Consider the following 21288-nt stretch of genomic DNA (forward strand, 5'->3'; position numbering starts at 1 on the left):
TACTATATTTTAAATTATTTTAAATGTCTCATTTTAAAATGTCCTAACCTATAACTTATTCTGAGTTTTAAGTTTTTTGTGTGTGTTTTTTCAGCGTACTGGTTTCCTTGAGTAGTTGATGTAAACTCTTATAAAACAGTTCGCGGCTGTGAGTCCCCACTGGGTGGTGATTATTTTGTGGGTGTGGCTCTGGCCTGGAGCTGGCTTGGGTTGTACAGCTCTGGTCTGAGCCTAATTTGGGCAGAGGAGCTCTGGCCCCCAGCCTCTGATGGGGCTATGGGTGTCCTGGCTGAACATTTTCAATTTCTCGTTCCTAGAGAATTCTTTTTACTTGTTTTCACCTGCAGGTTTTTTTTTTTTTAAATTTTGGGGGCAGTGTAGCATGAGTGGGCAGAGGCAGAGAGAGAGAGAGAGAGAGAGGATCCAAAGCATGCTCTGTGTTGAGAGCAAAGAGCTTGATGTGGGATTCCAACTCATGAACAATGAGGTCATGACCTGAGCTGAAGTCAGATGCTTAACTGACTGAGCCACCCAGGTGCCCCTTCATCTGCAATTCTTTATTGTATTTTTCTATAATTTTTTTGTGTTTAGAGAAAGAGATCAAAGTTTCAGTACATGCTAACTCTTTCTTCTGGAGTCAGATGCCCAAGATTTAATTTTCTTTTTTTTTTTACATTATAACTTCATAAGTTTTTGATACTTCTGCTTTTTCAACACCCTGCAATGACCCTGGAATTAAAAGTAAGTAGTGCCCATGACTCACTGGAACATAACTACACTGGGGAAATTTGTGTCTTTTCACATTCTCTGCCTAATGGGAATAAAACCCAGATGGGAAAAAGTGAAGAGTGAAAGTTGGGAATAAAAGTGGACAGCAGGTTGATTCTATAGGGCTTTTAACTGATTTAAAGGAGATGTATAGTGAGTAATATCAGTATAAAGAAGTGGGTACAAGACAGTACTAATGAGCTGGAGGCCAGCGTGGGCCTCCGAGGGCATGTGCTGGAAAACGTCACAACTGTGCTCCATCACATCACTGTGAGATAATCTGGTGTGTGTCCCCAAGAGATAAGAGGAAATGGACCTGCATGTCAAATCAGCCTGCACCATTTGACATGATTATCTCACTTCCCATCAGATTATCATTTATCTCTGAGGACTTTTGTCACTTATGATTAGGTAAATATTCACTTCTGACCATCTCTCTGGTTATCTTGTTCCTATATAGACTTTGCTATAAGAGTTAAGAGTTCTTTGGTGAATTGCTACTGTCGACACAATAGCTGTCCTTGATGGCATCTGGTCCTTTACTCTTCCTTCAGTGGAAGCGACCTTGTTTCCACTGAGGAACTCCACTGAGTCTTTTGACTGGGGGGCTAAGAAGAGAAAAAAGGGAGGGGTAAGGGCACAGAAAGTGTAATCTTGAAGTTCTTTCACTGTGTTGTAGCTCTGAGTTCTTTAGCCCACAGCTCAGCCTGTGCATCAACTTCCCCTCTCTCTTGTTGGATCATCAGGACGTACCAGCAAGGGGAGACTCTTCCTAGTATCTCATCTCAGTCGTCCCCCTGGAAGTTGTTCCCCCAGGATTATGTGTCCTTTCTGCAGCTTCTGAGCTCTGTGGTGGCGTCTGATCATTTCAACACCTGCCACTCTTGGACAGAGTCCTTAGAGAGACTGTTTCTCTTCCAACTTGGGTATCCGCGGAGGAGAGAATGTGAATGAGCTGCCACCCGTAGAGCTTCAAGGACTTTATAATCTGATAAACTAACAGGACCGAGCTCATCTGGCTTTCGACACTGATGCAGGAGAGGAAGCACAGCATTCCTAGTGAGAATTCACAAAATACCCCAGGCATGGCTTCCGGGCCCCACCACTGCGTGGGCTGTGCGTGTATGTAAGAGGTGAGGCAACATGTATGAGCATTCCTTACATAGCATCTCTTGTTAGTCACGTGGACTCCTGCCCTCAGTTTTCCTGCAGCTGGATCACATGAATTATATTCTGCAATGGAGAATCTCAATAGCCAGCTTCTGGTCGCTGTGAGACGCACTGCAAAGAAGCAGGCAGCTTTAGAAACGTGCCTCATGTATGATCAGTCAATGTTGTTCTTTTCGTGAGTGTGACCCATTTTCACCTCTGGGTCTGGAGGCGAGTTGGAGAGTCCAGCCGGGAAGCACCCTCCTTCCAGTGGGGCAGGCCACACTTCTCGTTTCTTCTCCTTATTCTTTATGGTATTCCTCCCCCCCCATCCCCCCACCCCCCACTGAGTTGTGAAGCTATGGCAGACATTTAAAAGATTTACAGCATAGAAACCTACACTTCAAGATTAGTGTTTTCATAGGACAAGGGACATTCACCGAAGAAAACCCTTTGCAGAGGGGTCACCTCTTTTTGGATGCTCCCACTTTGCAATCTTGCTTCAGTCCCTTCAGATCCCCCTCCTTCTGAAAATTTTTCTGCCCTGTCATCTAACTAGTAACCAAATGTCTATAAGCCTAATTCTTACCTAACCGCCATCACCCCACCTCCAGCATTACTGTCTCACACCTGTTTCAAATATTTCTCTTTGCTTATCTTGATGTCTGTAAACGAACTGTTGAATTCAGGCCTGACAAACCTCCCGTGTGAAAACATTAATTTTCAGGCTCAATGTATTCTATTGTGATGAGAGAGAAGGAATATATATTTTTAAACTGTGACAACTTGCAAGATTGTCTCTTTCAGAATGATCTTAACATTTTGCTTTATTAGGCGGAACACCAGCAATTTTTTCCCATTTCCCATTTCAGTTCTGCCTCCCTGTTTTCATAAAAATCAGCAACAGGCTTAAGAATGAGTCATACAATTTTCAATTGGCTCATACTGCCTGCTTGGAAAGTACATGATTAAATTCGCAGGCATCAGTGGCTAAATTATTTCAGTAATAGAGTTAGTGTGTGTGAAAATATAATTTACTTTCAACAATCAAGAGTCCTTGAATTTTGCTATTTTTAATAGATAAAGAACTGGATAGGAGATAGTATAATTCTCACCCACCTGAACATATTGAGATACTACCCTTTTCTGCCAATTGAGGTAAGCTATTTTCTAGATAAGTGTGGCTTTATATAGAAAAAAGAATCATCTATTTTTGTTTCGTATATAGGAATTGGAAAATATTTAATTTTTAGTGATGTCTTCTAAAAAAAGTTTAAAAACCAATGTTCTGAAATAAGGAAGATATGCAATTTAGCGAATGGTTTGCAGTGACATTGTCTCCTTTCCTGCTTTCTCCACAGAAATGAGAAAAGAATAGAAAATTGTTTAGTTTGGGGACATCAAATAATGGATAGCAACTGAATATGTGAGATTCTCATAATGAGCTGCATTACATTTAAAGCACAAGCTCCACACTGCAAAATAGGATTTAGGAAGGATTTAGAAGAATAGGATTTAGAAAGACATAGCACTAGTTAAACCACAGGTCCTTGAAAGTGGCTAAGAAAAGAATAAAGATTCCTCTAGAAGTTCTTTTTTTCCATTTGCAACTATGTGGATAGATCTAGAGGGTATTATGCTATGCGAAATTAATCAGAAAGACAAATATCATATGACTTCACTCATATGAGAAATTTAAGATACAAAACAGATGAACCTAAGGTAAGGGAAGCAAAAATAATATAAAAACAGGGAGGGGGACAAAACATAAAGACTCTTTCTTAAATATAGGGAACAAACAGAGGGTTGCTGTAGTGGTTGTGTGTGTGGGGGGGCATGGGCTAAATGGGTAAGGGGCATTAAGGAATCTACTCCCGAAGTCATTGTTCTTTTTTTTATGAATAAAGTTTGTCTTTTAACTGTTTTATTCGGAACTAGTTTCACACTTTTGTTTCTCACGCTAGAGATCAGGGAGCTCAACAGGATGGTCACACAAATTCAGTGGCCAAATCACGGAATAAAGGAAGGCTCTGGTTCTGGGCTTTTGTCCACGGCCACAAAGAATTGCGGTTTGGTGGGCGATGCGGGCTGAGAAGGCTTCTCTGCTGAGATAATTTTTGGTATTACAATTCCACCACAAATATAAGAATAATGGAAACAGGAGAGAGAGAGAGGGGAAAAAAGACCAACATTAGGAAAGCCTACCCTCTAGGCTTGTTTGCACGGGTCCCAGGTTAACTTTTGGAATGTTCCAGCAGTGGTAGCCCACCTGTTTGGCACTGGATTAGGTTAACTGTAGGGTGAAGAGTGAGGAGATTTACACATAACCGGCCTTCCACCCAGGTCCCTGTGACAGGTAGTATATACAGCTCGTGCCGCATGGTGATTATACATTGCAGTTGATGACCAGTGGCAGCAAACTGGTGGCACTGCATCACAGGGGACAGGAAAGTCTCAGTACCCAAGAAGAGAAAGATTAGGCCACAGAACCTCTGAAACAGATGACCTGTCTCTGCTCGAAAGGCAAGCCAATCGTTTGAAAACAAACTCATGTCGGGGTGCCTGGGTGGCTCCGTCGGTTGAGTGTCCGACTTCGGTTCAGGTCAGAATCTCGCAGTTTGTGAGTTCAAGCCCCGGGCCAGGCTCTGTGCCGACAGCTCAGAACCTGGAGCCTGCTTGGGATTCTGTGTCTCCCTCTCTCTATCCCTTCCCCGCTCATGTTCTGTCTCTCAAAAATGAATAAACGTTAAAAAAAAAAAAGAAAACAAACTTATGTCAAACACTAGAGACATTTTTCAAGGCCAAGGAAAGAGGGTGGTGTGAAGTCGAAAGGAGCGAACAATAACTCAGAATATAACATTTTCCGAGGGGATACATAATTAAAATGATAGGAGCAGGATAATAAAATACACTAGCCAGCCCTTAGCGATGCCCACTAGGATAAACTCAAACTTCACTGTGAGAGTTTGCATTTTATTTATTTATTTATTTATTTATTTCATTTATTCATTTATTTATATATTTTAATATATATATATTCTAAGTTTATTTTCTTTTGAGAGAGAGAGAGTGAGCAGAGGAGGGGCAGAGAGAGACAGAGAGAGAGGGAATCCCAAACAGGCTCTCTGCTGTTAGCATGGAGCTCCATATGGGGCTCAAACCCATGAACCCATGAAATCAAGACCTGAGCTGAAACCAAGAATGGGACACTGAACTGACTAAGCCACCCAGGCACCCAGTGAGTTTGCATTTTAGAGAAGAGTCAACAGAAGAATATCAATGAAAAAGTTTTGCTTAATATAAATATATAATATAATATAATATAATTTCAGGAAATCTTTACTAGCACTTTTCTAAAAGAGAAGCTCTGAATAGTCTTGGATTCATTTTTCCATCCATTTTCATCTTATAAATCTTCATAGAACCGACAAATAGCATTCTTCCCCGGCCTCCCTCCTTTTGCTGCCCCAGGTCAGCCCAGTCTATTAGCTCCTGCCTCCTCTCCAGCACTGATCTCATCTCTGTGCTTATCTGGTTTCATTAAAACTATGGACCCTTCTCTAAGAATAATTAAAAAATCTTCACATAAGGACAAGATGCTTTTCTTAAATCCTACCTCTAAAGTCATCTCATTTATTACATGGGAGTATCAAAGCTGATGGAGGAGACAAGAACACTGTCTCCAATAAAACGTGGGGTGGTGGGAAGTGTCACCTTTAAGGTCCACAAAGCAGAAGGTCTCTCACAGAACATCTGATCCCGATTTTGATAGATATCCCGGTTTCTACTTATTTTGATGGGAAAGAAACCAATCTCTCCTAATCTATGAAAATTTAAATATACTTGGTTTTGATCTTCCTTTGAGATGTTTTTCTTAGTCTTACTATGAAAAGATTGATTAAGTAGTTCTTTATTATAGACTTTGGTAATAATAAAACACTTAATTCTGGGGTGAAAACCGATAACAAATTGCTTGTAAAACCAGTTTTAATTAAAGATGACCGCGGCTGTCAGAGCCATTTAGTTTGTGCGTGGCATAATATGACACAGATGGATCATTTTTCGTATTCTTTCTTGTTTGTCTGAGGCTAATTTTAAGTTGCTTTGGATCTTTGGAAGCACACACATTAATTCCTTGAATATCATAGTTAATCAATAAATGTTTGTTAATTGACTCTGGTTTATAAGTGTATTTATTAATGGCATATTTCATTACTGAACATTTGCTGAGTATCCATATGTGAAAGCATTGTGCTAGGTGCCTCAGATTTACAGCTGCATCAAGGAACCTTACAACTTAGGTGAGAAGGAGAAGGAAGGTGAAAAACTAATTAAAAATTACTGTGTTAGTTCTACGAGCCAAGATTATGATAGGTGCTTAGAATGTTATCTAATCTTGCCAATGTCCACATGAGGGGGGTGTCATTATTCACAGCCAAACGGGAAGAAACTAAAGCCCAGAAAATGTAATAAGCCTAGTGTCCCACAGGAAGTGTGGGAATTTAACCCAAGCCTGTATTTCTCACTATCGCTAAAGCACGCTGCTGAAGGAAGCCTGTCAGTGAAAGTGCATACAATCTACACGAACAGAGGAGGAATCCGCTTCTCCAAGTTGGCGTCATGGAAGAGATAACCATCTGAGAGAAGTCTAGGTTGAAGAGGTTAGTGGTGGTTCATCAAACATTCCTGGACCCACAGTATGATGTGTTCGAGAAAACCACGACTCCGTTCCACACATGGTCATGCAAATAGAAAGTTCTGTGGGACAGCCAGGCTGGGACAGGCCTCACATGATGTGCTATAAAGTCTATACTTCACACGGCAGGCTCTGGAGCGCTGTCTGTGAATGATGTGATCTGATAGAGTTCTAAAAGGGGAATATGGATCAGCATGGACAGGAGGCTGGACTCAGGTTAGCGTGGTGTTCAGGATTCCATGTGGGAGGTCATCAGGGTACGATGGGGGTGTGAAAAGAGGTGGTGGTAATTAGGAAGGCGAGAGGATGATAACTAGCGGGAAAATAGTTAAGAAATTGAGTAGTGGATGGGGCGCCTGGGTGGCGCAGTCAGTTAAGTGTCCGACTTCAGCCAGGTCACGATCTCGCGGAGTTCGAGCCCCGCGTCAGGCTCTGGGCTGATGGCTCAGAGCCTGGAGCCTGTTTCCGATTCTGTGTCTCCCTCTCTCTCTGCCCCTCCCCCGTTCATGCTCTGTCTCTCTCTGTCCCAAAAATAAATAAACGTTGAAAAAAAATAAAAAAAAAAAGAAATTAAGTAGTGGAACTTTGTGGGTGATTCCTAGTGAGAGTATGAAAAAGTAAAGGTGTGCTCTCTGTGACTTAGGGATTTGGGTATATGTGGTTAAGGTCATCACTCAAAAGATGGGAGGGAGGCAGGGGAGCTGCTAATTTCTCTTGTGTACTATCTAATCGGTTAAAGAGGTTCTGATGATCAGGGTGCCTGGGTGACTCAGTCGGTGAAGCATCCAACTTAAGTGCAGGTCATGATCTCACGGTTTGTGAGTTCAAGCCCCACATCAGGATCTCTGTTGAGCCTGCTTCAGATTCTCTGTCCCCCTCTCTCTCTGCCCCTCCCCTGCTCACACTCTGTCTCTCTCTCTTTCTCAAAAGAAACAAGCTTAAGAAAAATTATATTAAAAAAAGACTCTATGACTGATAAAGAATTACTTTCTTTGTCTTGCGCTCAGTATAAAGCTTAGCTTGGCAGGCGCTTGGAAAGCATGATGCTTCTTTATACATATGAGGCTGAGGTTAGAATTTTAGACAGTTGTTGAACCATATTTCATAAATTCATGAATTCATCTCTAAGCAGCTTGGGCTGTATGAAGTATTGCAACAACCTGAGGAGAGAATGATCTAATAATATATATATTGAGGGAGCCTAATCAAGCATCTGTCTACTTCCTCATGTCTGAGTGCTACAATTGATGAGTAAATCTAAGGATACGTTTGAGGGTCAAAACAAAATGTTGGTCTTATTAATAGTAAAGCTAGATCGTGAATGCAAGAGAATAGTCTGTCTCTCTCCCTCTAAAACCTTAGCAAAAACGGCATCTTGGTTTGCCCTCCCTCTTCTGCTGGGGGCAGGCAGGACACCTACGTTGCCTGGCAACCTATAGGGACCTGCCTGGATCCTCCTGCGGGCTCTCCTGCTGGCCTCTTCAGAACAGAACATAAATTTAGTTAACATCAAGGACACGCTACCCCGTCGGCCAACAATGCATTCTCTAATTTATCTCTCGTCATAAATTATGTCTAGCCACGTTTTTCAATATAGCTCAGCAGAAGAAGCTGTAAAGGGAGCACTGATAACAGTGTTCACGCTGTGCCAAATAATACAACGCCAACAAAATTAACCTGCATACGAGTATCGGTTCTGAATATGAATCTTCTTATTAAAATTTCAGAAAGAAATTAAAATATAAATGTGAAACACCCTTTTGTTGTGTGTTAAAATGCAAAGAATTAAGCGTGCAAAATTCTTCCCTCCACAGTTTCATATCCATCTTATTTGAAGGTTTGGGGTCGTGGTTCCTCCTCCTGTGGCTTATTTCCGGGCTCTGTTCTGATGGAATGGGGTGAGGCTCCTTTAATACTTCCCAATTTGAATCGGCCTACCCTGAGGCTCTCAATTAATTTCTGTTTTCCCACATGGAAATCTGTCATTTTCACAAGACCAGCCCAGCATTTGAAATATTAAAAACAAAAGCACATTCCTAGCCATATAGTAATATCCCAAGCAAAATAATATTCCCAGGACCTCGTACCTGATATAACTTCAACCCAGTTGCTACTCGAAACAAAAGCTAGTGGTTCTAGGGAGTAGGAGGGTAGACAGAGAAATACAAGCAAAGGGAGTAAATCTTCATGTTAGCTCTGTCAGAATGCCAGTCAGCCCGTGGGGGTTGCCCGGAGCCCACACACTGTGAATGTGGACTTAATATTCAATTGTGAGAAATATCTTACTAGAAGGTTTATTATAATATTAGGTTGCCATATCCTGGGGAAGGATTCACCGATAGATCCTTCTATTTTTTTAATAGAAAAAAATACTTATTTTTGAGAGAGAGAGAGAGAGAGAGAGTACAAGTGGGGAGGGGCAGAGAGAGGGGGACACAGAATCTGAAGCAGGCTCCAGGCTCTGAGCTGTCAGCCCAGAGCCCGATGCGGGGCTCAAACCCATGAACTGTGAGATTGTGACCAGAGCCCAACTCAGACGCTTAACCAACTGAGCCACCCAGGCACCCCTGTAGTATAATTTGTTTCATGTTCCAAAGCTTTTCTATGCTTTGTGTTAGGAGAAATAAAATTTCAGATTCAATAGAGATGTCCTCTTGCAACAAAATGATAGATTATTTTTATTTAGTATTTTTATTGTGGTGACGACTTCTTGTCTGGAAATGAACCAAGGTTCTGAAGCATCAAGGTCACCTATAGATTTCTCGGTTAGCATTTATAAATTTGTGACACAGAAAGAAGCTGACCTGCAAATCAGAAGGGCTGGATTCTACTTTTGGTCCTGCCAAAGAAACTTCCGAAACCAGGCCCTTAGCCTATAAACCTGGCCCTTCAAGGTGAACAAATTGGAAGAGAGAAGAGATTCAGGACTGGCTGGAATTAAATGTCAATACACATTATGGGAAAACTCAGCCATTATAAATAAACAAGTGTTTATTATCTTTTAGTATTGTCATGTGTTTCTTTCCAGTAAAAGTGATAAAGTGCTTAAAACAATGTGTGTGTGTGTGTGTGTGTGTGTGTGTCTGTGTGTGTGTGTGTCTGTGTGTGTGAGTTTAAAGAGAATAAGAGTGGATTGGGGCTCCTGAGTGGCTCAGTCGGTTTAAGCGTCCAAGTTGGGCTCAAGTCATGATCTCGTGGTTCATGAGTTCGAGCCTTGCATGGGGCTCTGTGCTGACAGCTCAGAACCTGGAGCCTGCTTTGGATTTTGTGTCTCCCTTTCTCTCTGACCCTTTCCCGCTCGCACTCTCTCTCTGTCTCTCAAAAATATATAAACGTTTAAAAAATAAAATAAAATAAGAGCATAAGGGTGGAAATTGTAAAACATATGCCTATTTGAGCCCTTGCCTGCCAAAGGGGAATTTCACGCAAGAAAGTGAGGGTGTTTACATTTGGGAAGATGGGAAGCAAAGAGTATGAATCCTTGAAGTCTGGAGAAAGAAGGAGGCAAATGGGTATGAAGAAGGTTGATGACATCATGGGCAGGGCTTAAAGAGTTGGGGTAGCTCTCGTGTTTCCCAATTAACAGAATATTTAAGATGATAGCAACCTTGCTATAATAGAAGTTATTAAGTTTGGAGATGTTTATATTAAAGAGATAAGGGTAAATCGAGCCGTTGTTTACATTTTATCCTTTAACATTTGACATGCTTATTATTTCAGATCAATTGTTGCTCATCTGGAAATGTCTTCAGTGTAACAAAGCTTGCTTGAAACTGGATTAGTGTCCTTTGGATTTTTAGCCAGAGTGACTACTTCATTGCTTGTAAGGTATAGTTACAACCTCACATTAGAGGTTTCTATACAGCAAACCACAAAGCATTGGTGAGTGGCATCTGTCACTGGAGCCCGTTTAATATTTTCTAATAGCTCATTCCACACCCAGTGTGATGGTTATAGTTTCTATCTGGGGAGCTTATTTTCAATTACCTGCTGATAGACAGGAACTGTAGGTAAGAAAAGGAAGAAAAGAATCATTGCATTATGAAAAATATTGTTTTACTCCTAAAATACTGCTTGCTTTCTTTTTTCTTCTTCCATCCCTTTCCTCCCTCTGTCCCTTCCCTCCTCCCTCCCTCCCTCCCTCCCTCTCTCCCTGCTTCCCTCCCTGCTTCTTTCTTTCTTTCTTTCTTTCTTTCTTTCTTTCTTTCTTTCTTCTTTCTCTCTTTCTCTCTTTCTGTTTCAGTGCATTCTTTATTCTCTGCTTCCTTCCAAAAAGGATTTAAGGTGACTTACAAGAAAAGCCATAAACAACTGGTATATAAAATACACAAAGAAAAAACAAAATCAAGAAAAGAATACGTTAGTTACAAAATTGAACACTGTTTCTATAAATAAAATTTACCTGTTTTTTCCTTAACATGATAAAACAGAGATTAAAGGTGTCAAAACAAGTTACATTGATCTTATTATGAGAAAAGAAGAAATATGTTCTTTTCAACAGAGAGGAAAACTTATTACTGCCACCTGAATCTGAGTGAAACTTCTAACATGGGCTTTCTATAAGAGACAAAGATAAATCAGTATTCCTTGTTTTGGAGAAAACACGAAGTAACGTATTTAAACTTGATTGGGTTGCTTGTTTTCTACTATCTTTTACAAAACTAAAGCTGATTCTTTCAGGAGCTAATAAATGATTCAAGTTCATAGTCTTCCAGACAGCTAATAATGCAAGAAGAATGGCCAGATCCTGAAGGAATGTGTACACTAGAAAAACCTTATAACTACACTTGACTACACATGAGAAAGATATTACTTTAAACGTTACCCAATTTAGTGTGAGTTTTGGCGTTGATTAGCAGAAAATTGGAGGCTATACTCTACAAAAAGAAAGGGTATTGAGTTCTGATATTCTACATTAATCTGGACTTTCTTGAATTTTTTCCATTCTCCCTTCTCTCTAGATTTTTATGAACACAATTAAAATTTTTTTAAATGTTTATTTTTGAGAGAGAGAGAGAGAGAGAGAAAGAGAGAGCGTGAGTGGGGGAGGGGCAGGGAGGGAGGGGGACACAGAATCAGAAGCAGGCTCCCAGGCTCCGAGCTGTCAGCACAGAGCCTGACGCAGGGCTCGAACCCACAAACCGTGAGATCATGACCTGAGCTGAAGTCCGAAGCTCAACTGACTGAGCCACCCGGGTGCCCCTAGATTTTTATGAACATGATTTTAACTGATATTATGAGAAAGAAACTTTTGGAAATTTAAACAACTAAGAAATGCTTTAGGAAAGATGGTGGTTGGGAGAGAATTCATGCAGCATAAGAATCAGTTCAATGTCGGGGCGCCTGGGTGGCACAGCCGGTTAAGCGTCCGACTTCAGCCAGGTCACCATCTCGTGGTCCATGAGTTTGAGCCCCGTGTCAGGCTCTGGGCTGATGGCTCAGAGCCTGGAGCCTGTTTCCGATTCTGTGTCTCCCTCTCTCTCTGCCCCTCCCCCGTTCATGCTCTGTCTCTCTCTGTCCCAAAAATAAATAAACGTTGAAAAAAAAATTTTTTTAAAAAAAGAATCAGTTCAATGTCTGCTAAGTGGCTCTATTTATTATCTTTCATTATAAAACAGAGGAAACATGAAAACAGACATACAATGTATTTAAAAATCTAGTGAGGTTTGGGGCGCCTGGGTGGCGCAGTCGGTTGAGCGTCCGACTTCAGCCAGGTCACGATCTTGCGGTCCGTGAGTTCGAGCCCCGCGTCGGGCTCTGGGCTGATGGCTCAGAGCCTGGAGCCAGCTTCCGATTCTGTGTCTCCCTCTCTCTCTGCCCCTCCCCCGTTCATGCTCTATCTCTCTCTGTCCCAAAAATAAATAAACATTGAAAAAAAAAAATCTAGTGAGGTTAAGTGGTAGGTCAATTCAGAGTATGTTTAATTTCAATATCTTGGAAGCTGAAAATGAGAATTTGTTCTAAGAAATGGAGAATCAAACTTTGCCCAGCAAAGCTTTAGATTTTCTCATTTATTCTTCACAGAGAAGCCTCTCTTGTGAAATATATTCCAAAGGGCTGATTTTACATCCTTATTCCTCAGGCTGTAGATTAGTGGGTTCAGCGTGGGGGTAACAAGATTGTTCACTATCTGAATTATTGCGTCAAGCAAGGCGCTGGGATTGGGCTGTAGGTAGATGATGATTACCGGTCCATAAGCACAAAGAATTGCAGTGAGGTGGGCACTGCAGGTGGAGAAGGCTCTTTGCCTGCCCTCTGCTGAGCGAATTTTTGATATGGAGATCCCAATGCGAGTGTAGGAAACAAGGATGAGAAAAAAGCAAACGAGAGACAAAAGACCAACATTTGTAAAACCAACCCTCTGGGCTAGAGCTATATCACCACAGGCTAGAGGTAAGACAGCAGGTATATCACAGAAGTAGTAGCCCACCTGGTTAGAGTCACAGTAGGGCAACTGGAAGGTGAGGGAGGTTAGAATAATGGCGTGAACACAGCCACCCGTCCAGGTCCCTGTGGCCAAGATGGAGCAGACCCTGCGGTTCATGATGACCATGTATCTCAAAGGATAACATATGGCAACAAAGCGGTCATAGGCCATCACTGTGTACAGGAAACACTCAGTGCAGCCCAGGAAGTGGTAGAAGAAGACCTGGGACACACAGCCCTGAAAAGAGATACCCCGACTCTGCCCTGAAAGGTATAACAGCATCTTGGGAACAGTGGTTGAAGAGAAGCCCAGGTCAAACATGGAGAGATTTCCCAAGAAAAAATACATAGGAGTGTGAAGCCGAGAGGAGGAGATGATAGCTGTGAGGATGAGCACATTTCCCAAGAGAGTACACAAATATAATGACAAGAACAGGAAAAAAAGGACAGTCTCTAGGCCCTCTGTCTCCGGGATTCCAAGCAGGATGAATTCAGTTACCGTTGTGTGATTTCTCATTTTTATGGAAGAATCAACTCTTGGGTGTCTGTGGAAAGAAATCTGTGGTTAAATTTAATATGTATATAAATGAGCTGTGTGTAAGTCAGTGAACTGGAAAAGGAGCCCAATGGTCTAGAAGAGTAGTGCTAGAATTGTCTTCATCTGCTCGCTTCTCTCCAAACTGGGCATCTCTCTGCAGTGCAGTTTCTATTTAAAGGTGCCCCTTGGGGGGCGCCTGGGTGGCGCAGTCGGTTGAGCGTCCGACTTCAGCCAGGTCACTATCTCGCGGTCCGTGAGTTCGAGCCCCGCGTCAGGCTCTGGGCTGATGGCTCGGAGCCTGGAGCCTGTTTCCGATTCTGTGTCTCCCTCTCTCTCTGCCCCTCCCCAGTTCATGCTCTGTCTCTCTCTGTCCCAAAAATAAATAAATGTTGAAAAAAAAAATTTAAAGGTGCCCCTTGGGGCGCTGGGGTGGCTCAGTCCATTAAGCGTCCGACTTCAGCTCAGGTCACGATCTCGCGGTCTGTGAGTTCGAGCCCCGCATCGGGCTCTGGGCTAATGGCTCAGAGCCTGGAGCCTGTTTCAGATTCTGTGTCTCCCTCTCTCTCTGCCCCTGCCCCGTTCATGCTCTGTCTCTCTGTGTCTCAAAAATAAATAAAACGTTTAAAAAAAAAAGGTGCCCCTTATTACAATATCACCAAGGAGCCTTACATGACCGGTCTCCTATCTTCCATTCTTTATGCACACTACTAAATTGCATTGATACCAGTGCTACTTTGCGATTCTAAAAGGACAAATATGAAGGCTCAATGTCTTAATGACAAACAAGGTCCAATTCAAGGTTCTTACATTGATCTAAGACAATCTGGTTACATTAACTCTCCCAAAATCATTTATAAGCTATACTTACAAAAGATACAGAGTCTTTCTTAGATGGTCTCCCTAGGTATAAAGTCAACAATGGGAAACTCTCCAAAAGAAGGGTCTGAGATAGCTCTTAATGAACAAAAGATTATGTTTAACAGGGTTCACATCCTCTGGATTTTAGAGCAATCGAGTAACTGGTAGCCTCCATTTCAGTCTCCAAAGTCTATCTCATCTAACCAGACCCAAGCTAAGCAATAGCCTGGTTTCATGTCAGTAGAAGACACAGGGGTAGTAGAGGTTCCTCTCCAACTTCCATGTTTTAAAAAAAAAACAACTTATATCTTTTCAACTTGTTTTAACTTTTCCAATACAGTGATATCCTTAAATTATAGATCAACTCATGAAGGCTATTCCCTAAGATCTTTATCTATCTATCAATCACTTAAAAAAATTTTTTTTTGATGATTGTGAAGGGAAGGAGACAGTGAGATCTAAAATAAGAGAAGTGAAGGGCAAACTTTGGGCACTTACATGGCAAACAGGGAACAAAACTGTTCTATTGAATGCTGTTTTCCTTTCCTTCTCCAGCAGAAGGAAAGAGCCCTCCCCTGCTAAATTCCCATCTTTCTGTAGTCTGCAGGTGGTTATCCTGAATTCTTCTCTTTTCAGTCACTTTTTAATAGAATGTCACAAATCTAAATGCACTTTAACTCCCTCACAGAAATTTCCTCTCTGACTCCAGAAACTGCGATCATTCCCAAACGCAGGAGATTTTAAATACCTTTGTCTTCCTTTGGGTATTAACCCCCCAAGTCAGGGATCTTATTGAGTAAGAGAGCAGTTAATTACTTGGTCTAATTGGACCTTAGAAATGAGAGAGAGGGGGTGGGGAGGGAAGAAAAGTGATTAAAGAGGAAATCTTTTATGATTTCTGTTGTAAAATATACTTCAGTGGAATAATAATTAAATTCATTTGGTGCCAATATCACATATTTTGTATGCATATTTATGTATTTACTACTCTTTTATATGTATGTGTTATTTTAATACACAAATTCTGTTATTTTACTGCACTGCCTGATAGGATTGACTTATTGAATGCAACAGGAACTGGGGTAGCCCAGAGAATTAAACAAATGAGTAAAAAAATGTAGCTCACGGGAGGTTGGGAACTAGGGCAGCTCCGGGGCCCACGGCAGTAAGAATGTTGGAGCAGTCACGGGGCACCGCCACCAGATGACTCAGCCTCAGCTGCCTTTTGCTTCCACGTGCCTCAGCTCCAGATTCAAGTCTGATTTTCTTGGTTGGGTCACACGCCTAGCTCTGTGGTCACGGTACAGGGTACAGTGGAATTGGGCAGTTCTCCAAAGGGTAGTGGAAAAGCTTATTGCCAGGAAAAAGGGGGGAAGAAGAATGTAAGAGGCCAAGAGAAAGTTCAGCTATTACTGGAAGCATCTGTCTTACATCACTTGGCATCTGTTTAAGCTTCCAAGTTAAATTCCTTGTGTACTTAAGAGTATTTTTTGGGGGGGGGGCGGGGGATGGTTTATCAAATTCTTTGCTAAATGTGCTCATTCATTTGCTTATTTGTGCATATGTGGATTCATTTGTTCCAACAAATACCAATTATGACAGGAAGGGGCATCCATTATTTGCCAGGAGAGCCAGAAAGGTCAGGGAAGGGGTGGCTAGACATAGCCCCTCTGCTCAAAATACTTAAGAGTCTGAGAGGCAAAGAGTCTTATTTTAACCTCATAAAACTCTGATGAAGTCTTCTATAGATGAAGAAAATGAAGATCCAAGAACAACTCATGGAGCTTACTCTGAAAGGAACTGGGGGGCACCGGGGTGGCTCAGTCAGTTAAGTGTCCGACTCTTGGTTTCAGCTCAAGTCACAATCTCATGGTTCATGAGATTTTTTTAAAATTAATTAATTAATTTATTGAAATTTATTGTCAAATTGGTTTCCATAAAATACCCAGTGCTCATCCCAAAAGATGCCCTCCTCAATACCCATCACCCACCCTCCCCTCCCTCCCACCCCCCATCAACCCTCAGTTTGTTCTCAGTTTTTAAGAGTCTCTTATGCTTTGGCTCTCTCCCACTCTAACCTCTTTTTTTATTCCTTTCCCCTCCCCCATGGGTTTCTGTTAAGTTTCTCAGGATCCACCTAAGAGTGAAAACATATGGTATCTGTCTTTCTCTGTATGGCTTATTTCACTTAGCATCACACTCTCCACTTCCATCCACATTGCTACAAAGGGCCATATTTCATTCTTTCTCGTTGCCACATAGTACTCCATTGTGTATATAAACCACAATTTCTTTATCCATTCATCAGTTGATGGACATTTAGGCTCTTTCCATAATTTGGCTATTGTTGAGAGTGCTGCTATAAACATTGGGGTACAAGTGCCCCTATGCGTCATCACTCCTGTACCCCTTGGGTAAATTCCTAGCAGTGCTATTGCTGGGTCATAGGGTAGGTCTATTTTTAATTTTTTGAGGAACCTCCACACTGTTTTCCAGAATGGCTGTACCAATTTGCATTCCCACCAACAGTGCAAGAGTCTGTTGATGTGCAACAGTGAAGTGTCTGTTCATGTTTTCTGCCCATTTCTTCACTGGATTATTTGTTTTTTGGGTGTGGAGTTTGGTGAGCTCTTTATAGATTTTGGATACTAGCCCTTCATGGTTCATGAGATTAAGCCCCACGTCAGGCTCTGTCTGCACTGACAGTGCAGAGCCTGCTTGGAATTCTCTCTCTCTCTCTCTCTCTCTCTCTCTGCCTCTCCTCTGCTCTCTCTTTCTGTCTCTCAAAATAAATACACAAATTTTGAAAGGAACTGGGATTTGGCCTATTCTCTAGGACTTTTGGCCATAGAAATTTCAGTGTTTAAGGAGTGTTTAGGTAGATCTACTACACCTCTGGAATTTTGATATAAAAAGTAAACTTAATGTTTTTGTTCCACATGATAAAAGGATGTAAAAGTTCATAATTCTACCATTTTATTTGTTCTTGTCTTTAATGTTTTGAAGACAAAATAGTCTGTACAAATAAAAAAGATGATAAATACACTTTTGAGTAGAAAGTGAAATACCGTTACATTTACCTTGGTCTGGTAACAATTTATTCAGGGAAGATACGTGTCATGGACCATCTTTAGTCCATGATTTAGAACTATCCAACCTGATTTACAATTAAGGTGACATGTGCTACATGTAATATCATGGTCACAGTGAAAATACAAATGGTCTACGTTCCCAAAAGGTCAGCCGTTTTCAGATATGATACTTATTACAGGACAGTGATGAGATCTCAGTAGGGTAGACTTTAATAAAATAACTCTGAAAATTTTCTTATTTTTGTTTACACTTTCCTCCAGAAACTGCAAAGATGTTCCAGAATTATCATAAGCAACAAAGGTACAATTGCAAGTTATTTTTATCTGCATTGTTAAGCAAATGGTTTGGTTTTTATAATAATAAATTGTCATTTAAGTCACTAAGTTTAGTGGTTGTATTTTGGGTAGCAATAAATAACGGAAACATTAATTTTTGGCATTGAGACTGAACTTGTAAAGGCAGCTTTCATTCAGTCTTTGTTTTGTTTTTTGTTTTTTAAATTTTTATTTGAATCCAGTTAGTTTCAGGTGTACAGTATAGTAATTCAGCACTTCTGTACATCACCCTGTGTTCATCGCAAGTGTCCTCTTTAATCCCCATTACCAATTTAACCCATCTCCCCACCCACCTCCCCTCTGGTAAACATCAGTGTGTTCTCTATAGTTAAGAGTCTGTTCCTTGATTTGTCTCTCTCTCTTATTTTTTCCCTTTTCTTGTTTATTTTTTTCTTAAATTCCACATATGAGTGAGATCATATGGTACTTGTATTTCTCTGACTGGCTTATTTCACTTAGCATTATATTCTCTAGCTCCATCCATGTCATTGCAAATAGCAAGATTTCATTCTTTTTTATGGCTGAGTAATATTCCATTTGTGTGTGTGTGTGTGTGTGTGTGTGTGTGTGTGCGCGCGTGCGTGTGTGTGTGTATCTCACATTTTCTTTACCCATTTATTTATTAATGGACACTTGGGTTGCTTCCATATCTTGGTTATTGTAAATAAAGCTGCTATGAACACAAGGGTCAGTCATTTTTTTTTTTAAATCTTCACTGAGCTGCAATCGACAAATAAAAATTGTATATATTTAAGTTGTATGATTGGATGTTTTGATGTACATATACATTGTAAAATGATCACCATAAAGCTAATCAACATATCCATCACCTCTCTCTTTCTTCCTTTCCTCTTTTCTCTCTCTCTTTTCTTTCTTTCTTTCTTTCTTTCTTTCTTTCTTTTCTCTTTCTTTCTGTTTGTGGCAAGAACATTTAAAACCTACATCTTAGCAAATTTCAAGTATTCAATACAGGATTGTTAATTATAGTCATTATGCTGTACAATACATTTCTAGAACTTCTTCATCTCATTGGGGCACCTTGGTGGCTCAGTCCAGTAAGCATTCAACTCTTGATTTTGGCTCAGGTCTTGATTTCATGGTTCTCAAGCCTGGTGCCCGCCTCTGCCCCGGCAGTGTGAAGTCTACTTGGGATTCTCTTTCTCTCTCTCTGCCTCTCCTCCACTTGTATGCTCTCTCTCTCTCAAAACAAACAAACAAACATTAAAATAAGAAAGACTCTCTCTCTCTCTCCCTTTGCCCCTCTCCACCACTTGTGTGCTCTTTCTCTACAATGAAAAAAAAAAAAGCAAGCAAAAATAATAGTAAAAAAAATCTAAACTAAACAAGAAGCTAAGACAAGAAAGGGTTGACAGAGGAAAGAAAGTCATGTAAAAAAATTAGAAGTTTCAGTGAAGTCATTTATTCACTCCTGAAAAATTAAGAAGCAGCTGCCATGATGTGCTAAAATCGCTATGCTCTGGTGAACAGGAATTGGCCTTGGTCTCTGCCCTCAAAGAGCTTACGGTCTAGTAAAAGAAGAAAGGCATTAATCAAACAATCATACATATAAGTTATAAATACTTAAGGTGGCAAATTCTAGGAAGAAAAGTTCAATGGGTTGAAAAGTTCTAAAGGAGAGTGTTTGTGTTCACCCATGTCCCTCCTTCCTGTCAGTAAATGGATGTGCACATCATGATTTGTAGCTAGGTGCTGTTCCCTGAAGGTCCAGATGGATGTCCCTAGGAAAATGTTATCTGATCTTCCACCTGAAGAGCGAGTAAGAGTGCAGGAAGGGGAAGGCACAGCATGGTGGAGGCCGGGATAGAGCATGTGCAAAAGCTTTGGAAGGGGAACACAGCCCATTTGAAGAACTCAAAGAAAGAGGAAAATAATTGTGAGGTAAAGCTTGAGAAGCCAAACAACAATTACTCAGGGCCCAGCCGGTCACTGTAAAGGTAATGGTCTCTCTATGAGGACTTTAAGAAATGCTAAGATGGGGGAACCTGGGTGGTTCAGTCAGTTGAGAGTCAGACTTCAGCTGAGGTAGTGATCTCACGGTCCATGAGTTCGAGCCCCCAGTGGGGCTTGCTGCTGTCAGCCTGTCAGCATGGAGCCTGCTTCAGATCCTCTGCCCTCCTCTTTCTCTGCCTTCCCCACCTCACATTCTCTCTATCTCAAAAAATAAATAAAACATTAAAAACAAAAACCCAAAGAGGGTCTTCAGCAGCATTACATTTGAGTATATTATGGGAGAGAGGGAATAAGAAGAGATAGTTCTAGCTGTCAGACGGAGCTAGAATACACCGAGGAAGATAAATAAGGAAGATCCTTGCACTACAGAATTTGAGATACTTGGTCAGAAAAAAAGGAGAAAAGCCAGTCACAAAGTCAGAGAGATGCTACTGAGAACGTATGTGGATTAATGCCCTGCTTTAGCCTAATCTGATGACGTTAGAACAGAACTTCATTTTTTGCCTGTACCTGAATGTACCCTGAGAACCAGACTTTGATTCTGATCATCATCAGGTAAAGCACACCCCACCCCCCCGCCCCAGCCATAGGTATCTTCTGGGAACACTCAGAAGATTAGAATCAACAGAGGATAGTAACTAATGAGGATGAGAAAAATAGAACCACACTCTATGGGATTAGAACATTTTATTACAAATTAGTTGGGGCACAATTTATAAACAACATAATACACGTTACACCATTGGTTTTAGACATGAATGTCTAGTTTTTCCTCAAAAGTAATTGTTCTTTTTTTCCCCTTAAAATTTCTGGCTTGAATAATTAACCTCCCTTGATCCCATAATGAGGTCTTTTTTTTTTTTTTAATCTGTTTTCTCTTGAAAATAGCTCTTTTATTTTTATCATTTTTTTTCAACGTTTATTTATTTTTGGGACAGAGAGAGACAGAGCATGAACGGGGGAGGGGCAGAGAGAGAGGGAGACACAGAATCGGAAACAGGCTCCAGGCTCTGGGCCATCAGCCCAGAGCCCGACGTGGGGCTCGAACTCACAGACCGCGAGATCGTGACCTGGCTGAAGTCGGACGCTTAACCGACTGCGCCACCCAGGCGCCCCGAAAATAGCTCTTTTAAAAAATAAATGTCACAATCTCATTGAAAAATCATGAGAGTGATGCAGAAGCATAAAGAAGAAAGTGGAAATAACTCAAAATTGGATTACCCATTTTTAATACTTGGGTGAACACTCTGTCATCCATTTACACACAGATAATTTATATGAAGGTAAAAAAATAAGGTGTAAGTATTCACAATCTGTTTGTTGCTTCCATCTGCTATATGGAAGCCTTTTTCATATTCCCCGAGCCTTTGTTTTATAAAACCAGTGTATTGGATAAGGGGAGGGCTAGAGAAGCTAGGAAGGAAAGATTCATGAAAGAAAAAGCACAGCGTGAC

At 41.1% G+C, this 21288-nt stretch overlaps 1 protein-coding gene across 1 annotated transcript; it reads right to left on the minus strand.

The window, feature by feature from the left end:
- Positions 1–12620: 12620 nt before the first annotated feature.
- On the minus strand, positions 12621–13559 carry LOC122482498 (putative olfactory receptor 10D4). The gene has a single exon (XM_043578818.1). It carries the CDS (start codon positions 13554–13556, stop codon positions 12621–12623), a length of 936 nt encoding a protein of 311 aa, XP_043434753.1. The 5' UTR covers positions 13557–13559.
- Between the last annotated feature and the right edge of the window lie 7729 nt (positions 13560–21288).

The sequence above is a fragment of the Prionailurus bengalensis genome, chromosome D1 (assembly GCF_016509475.1).
Source record: "Prionailurus bengalensis isolate Pbe53 chromosome D1, Fcat_Pben_1.1_paternal_pri, whole genome shotgun sequence".
NCBI lineage: Eukaryota > Metazoa > Chordata > Mammalia > Carnivora > Felidae > Prionailurus > Prionailurus bengalensis.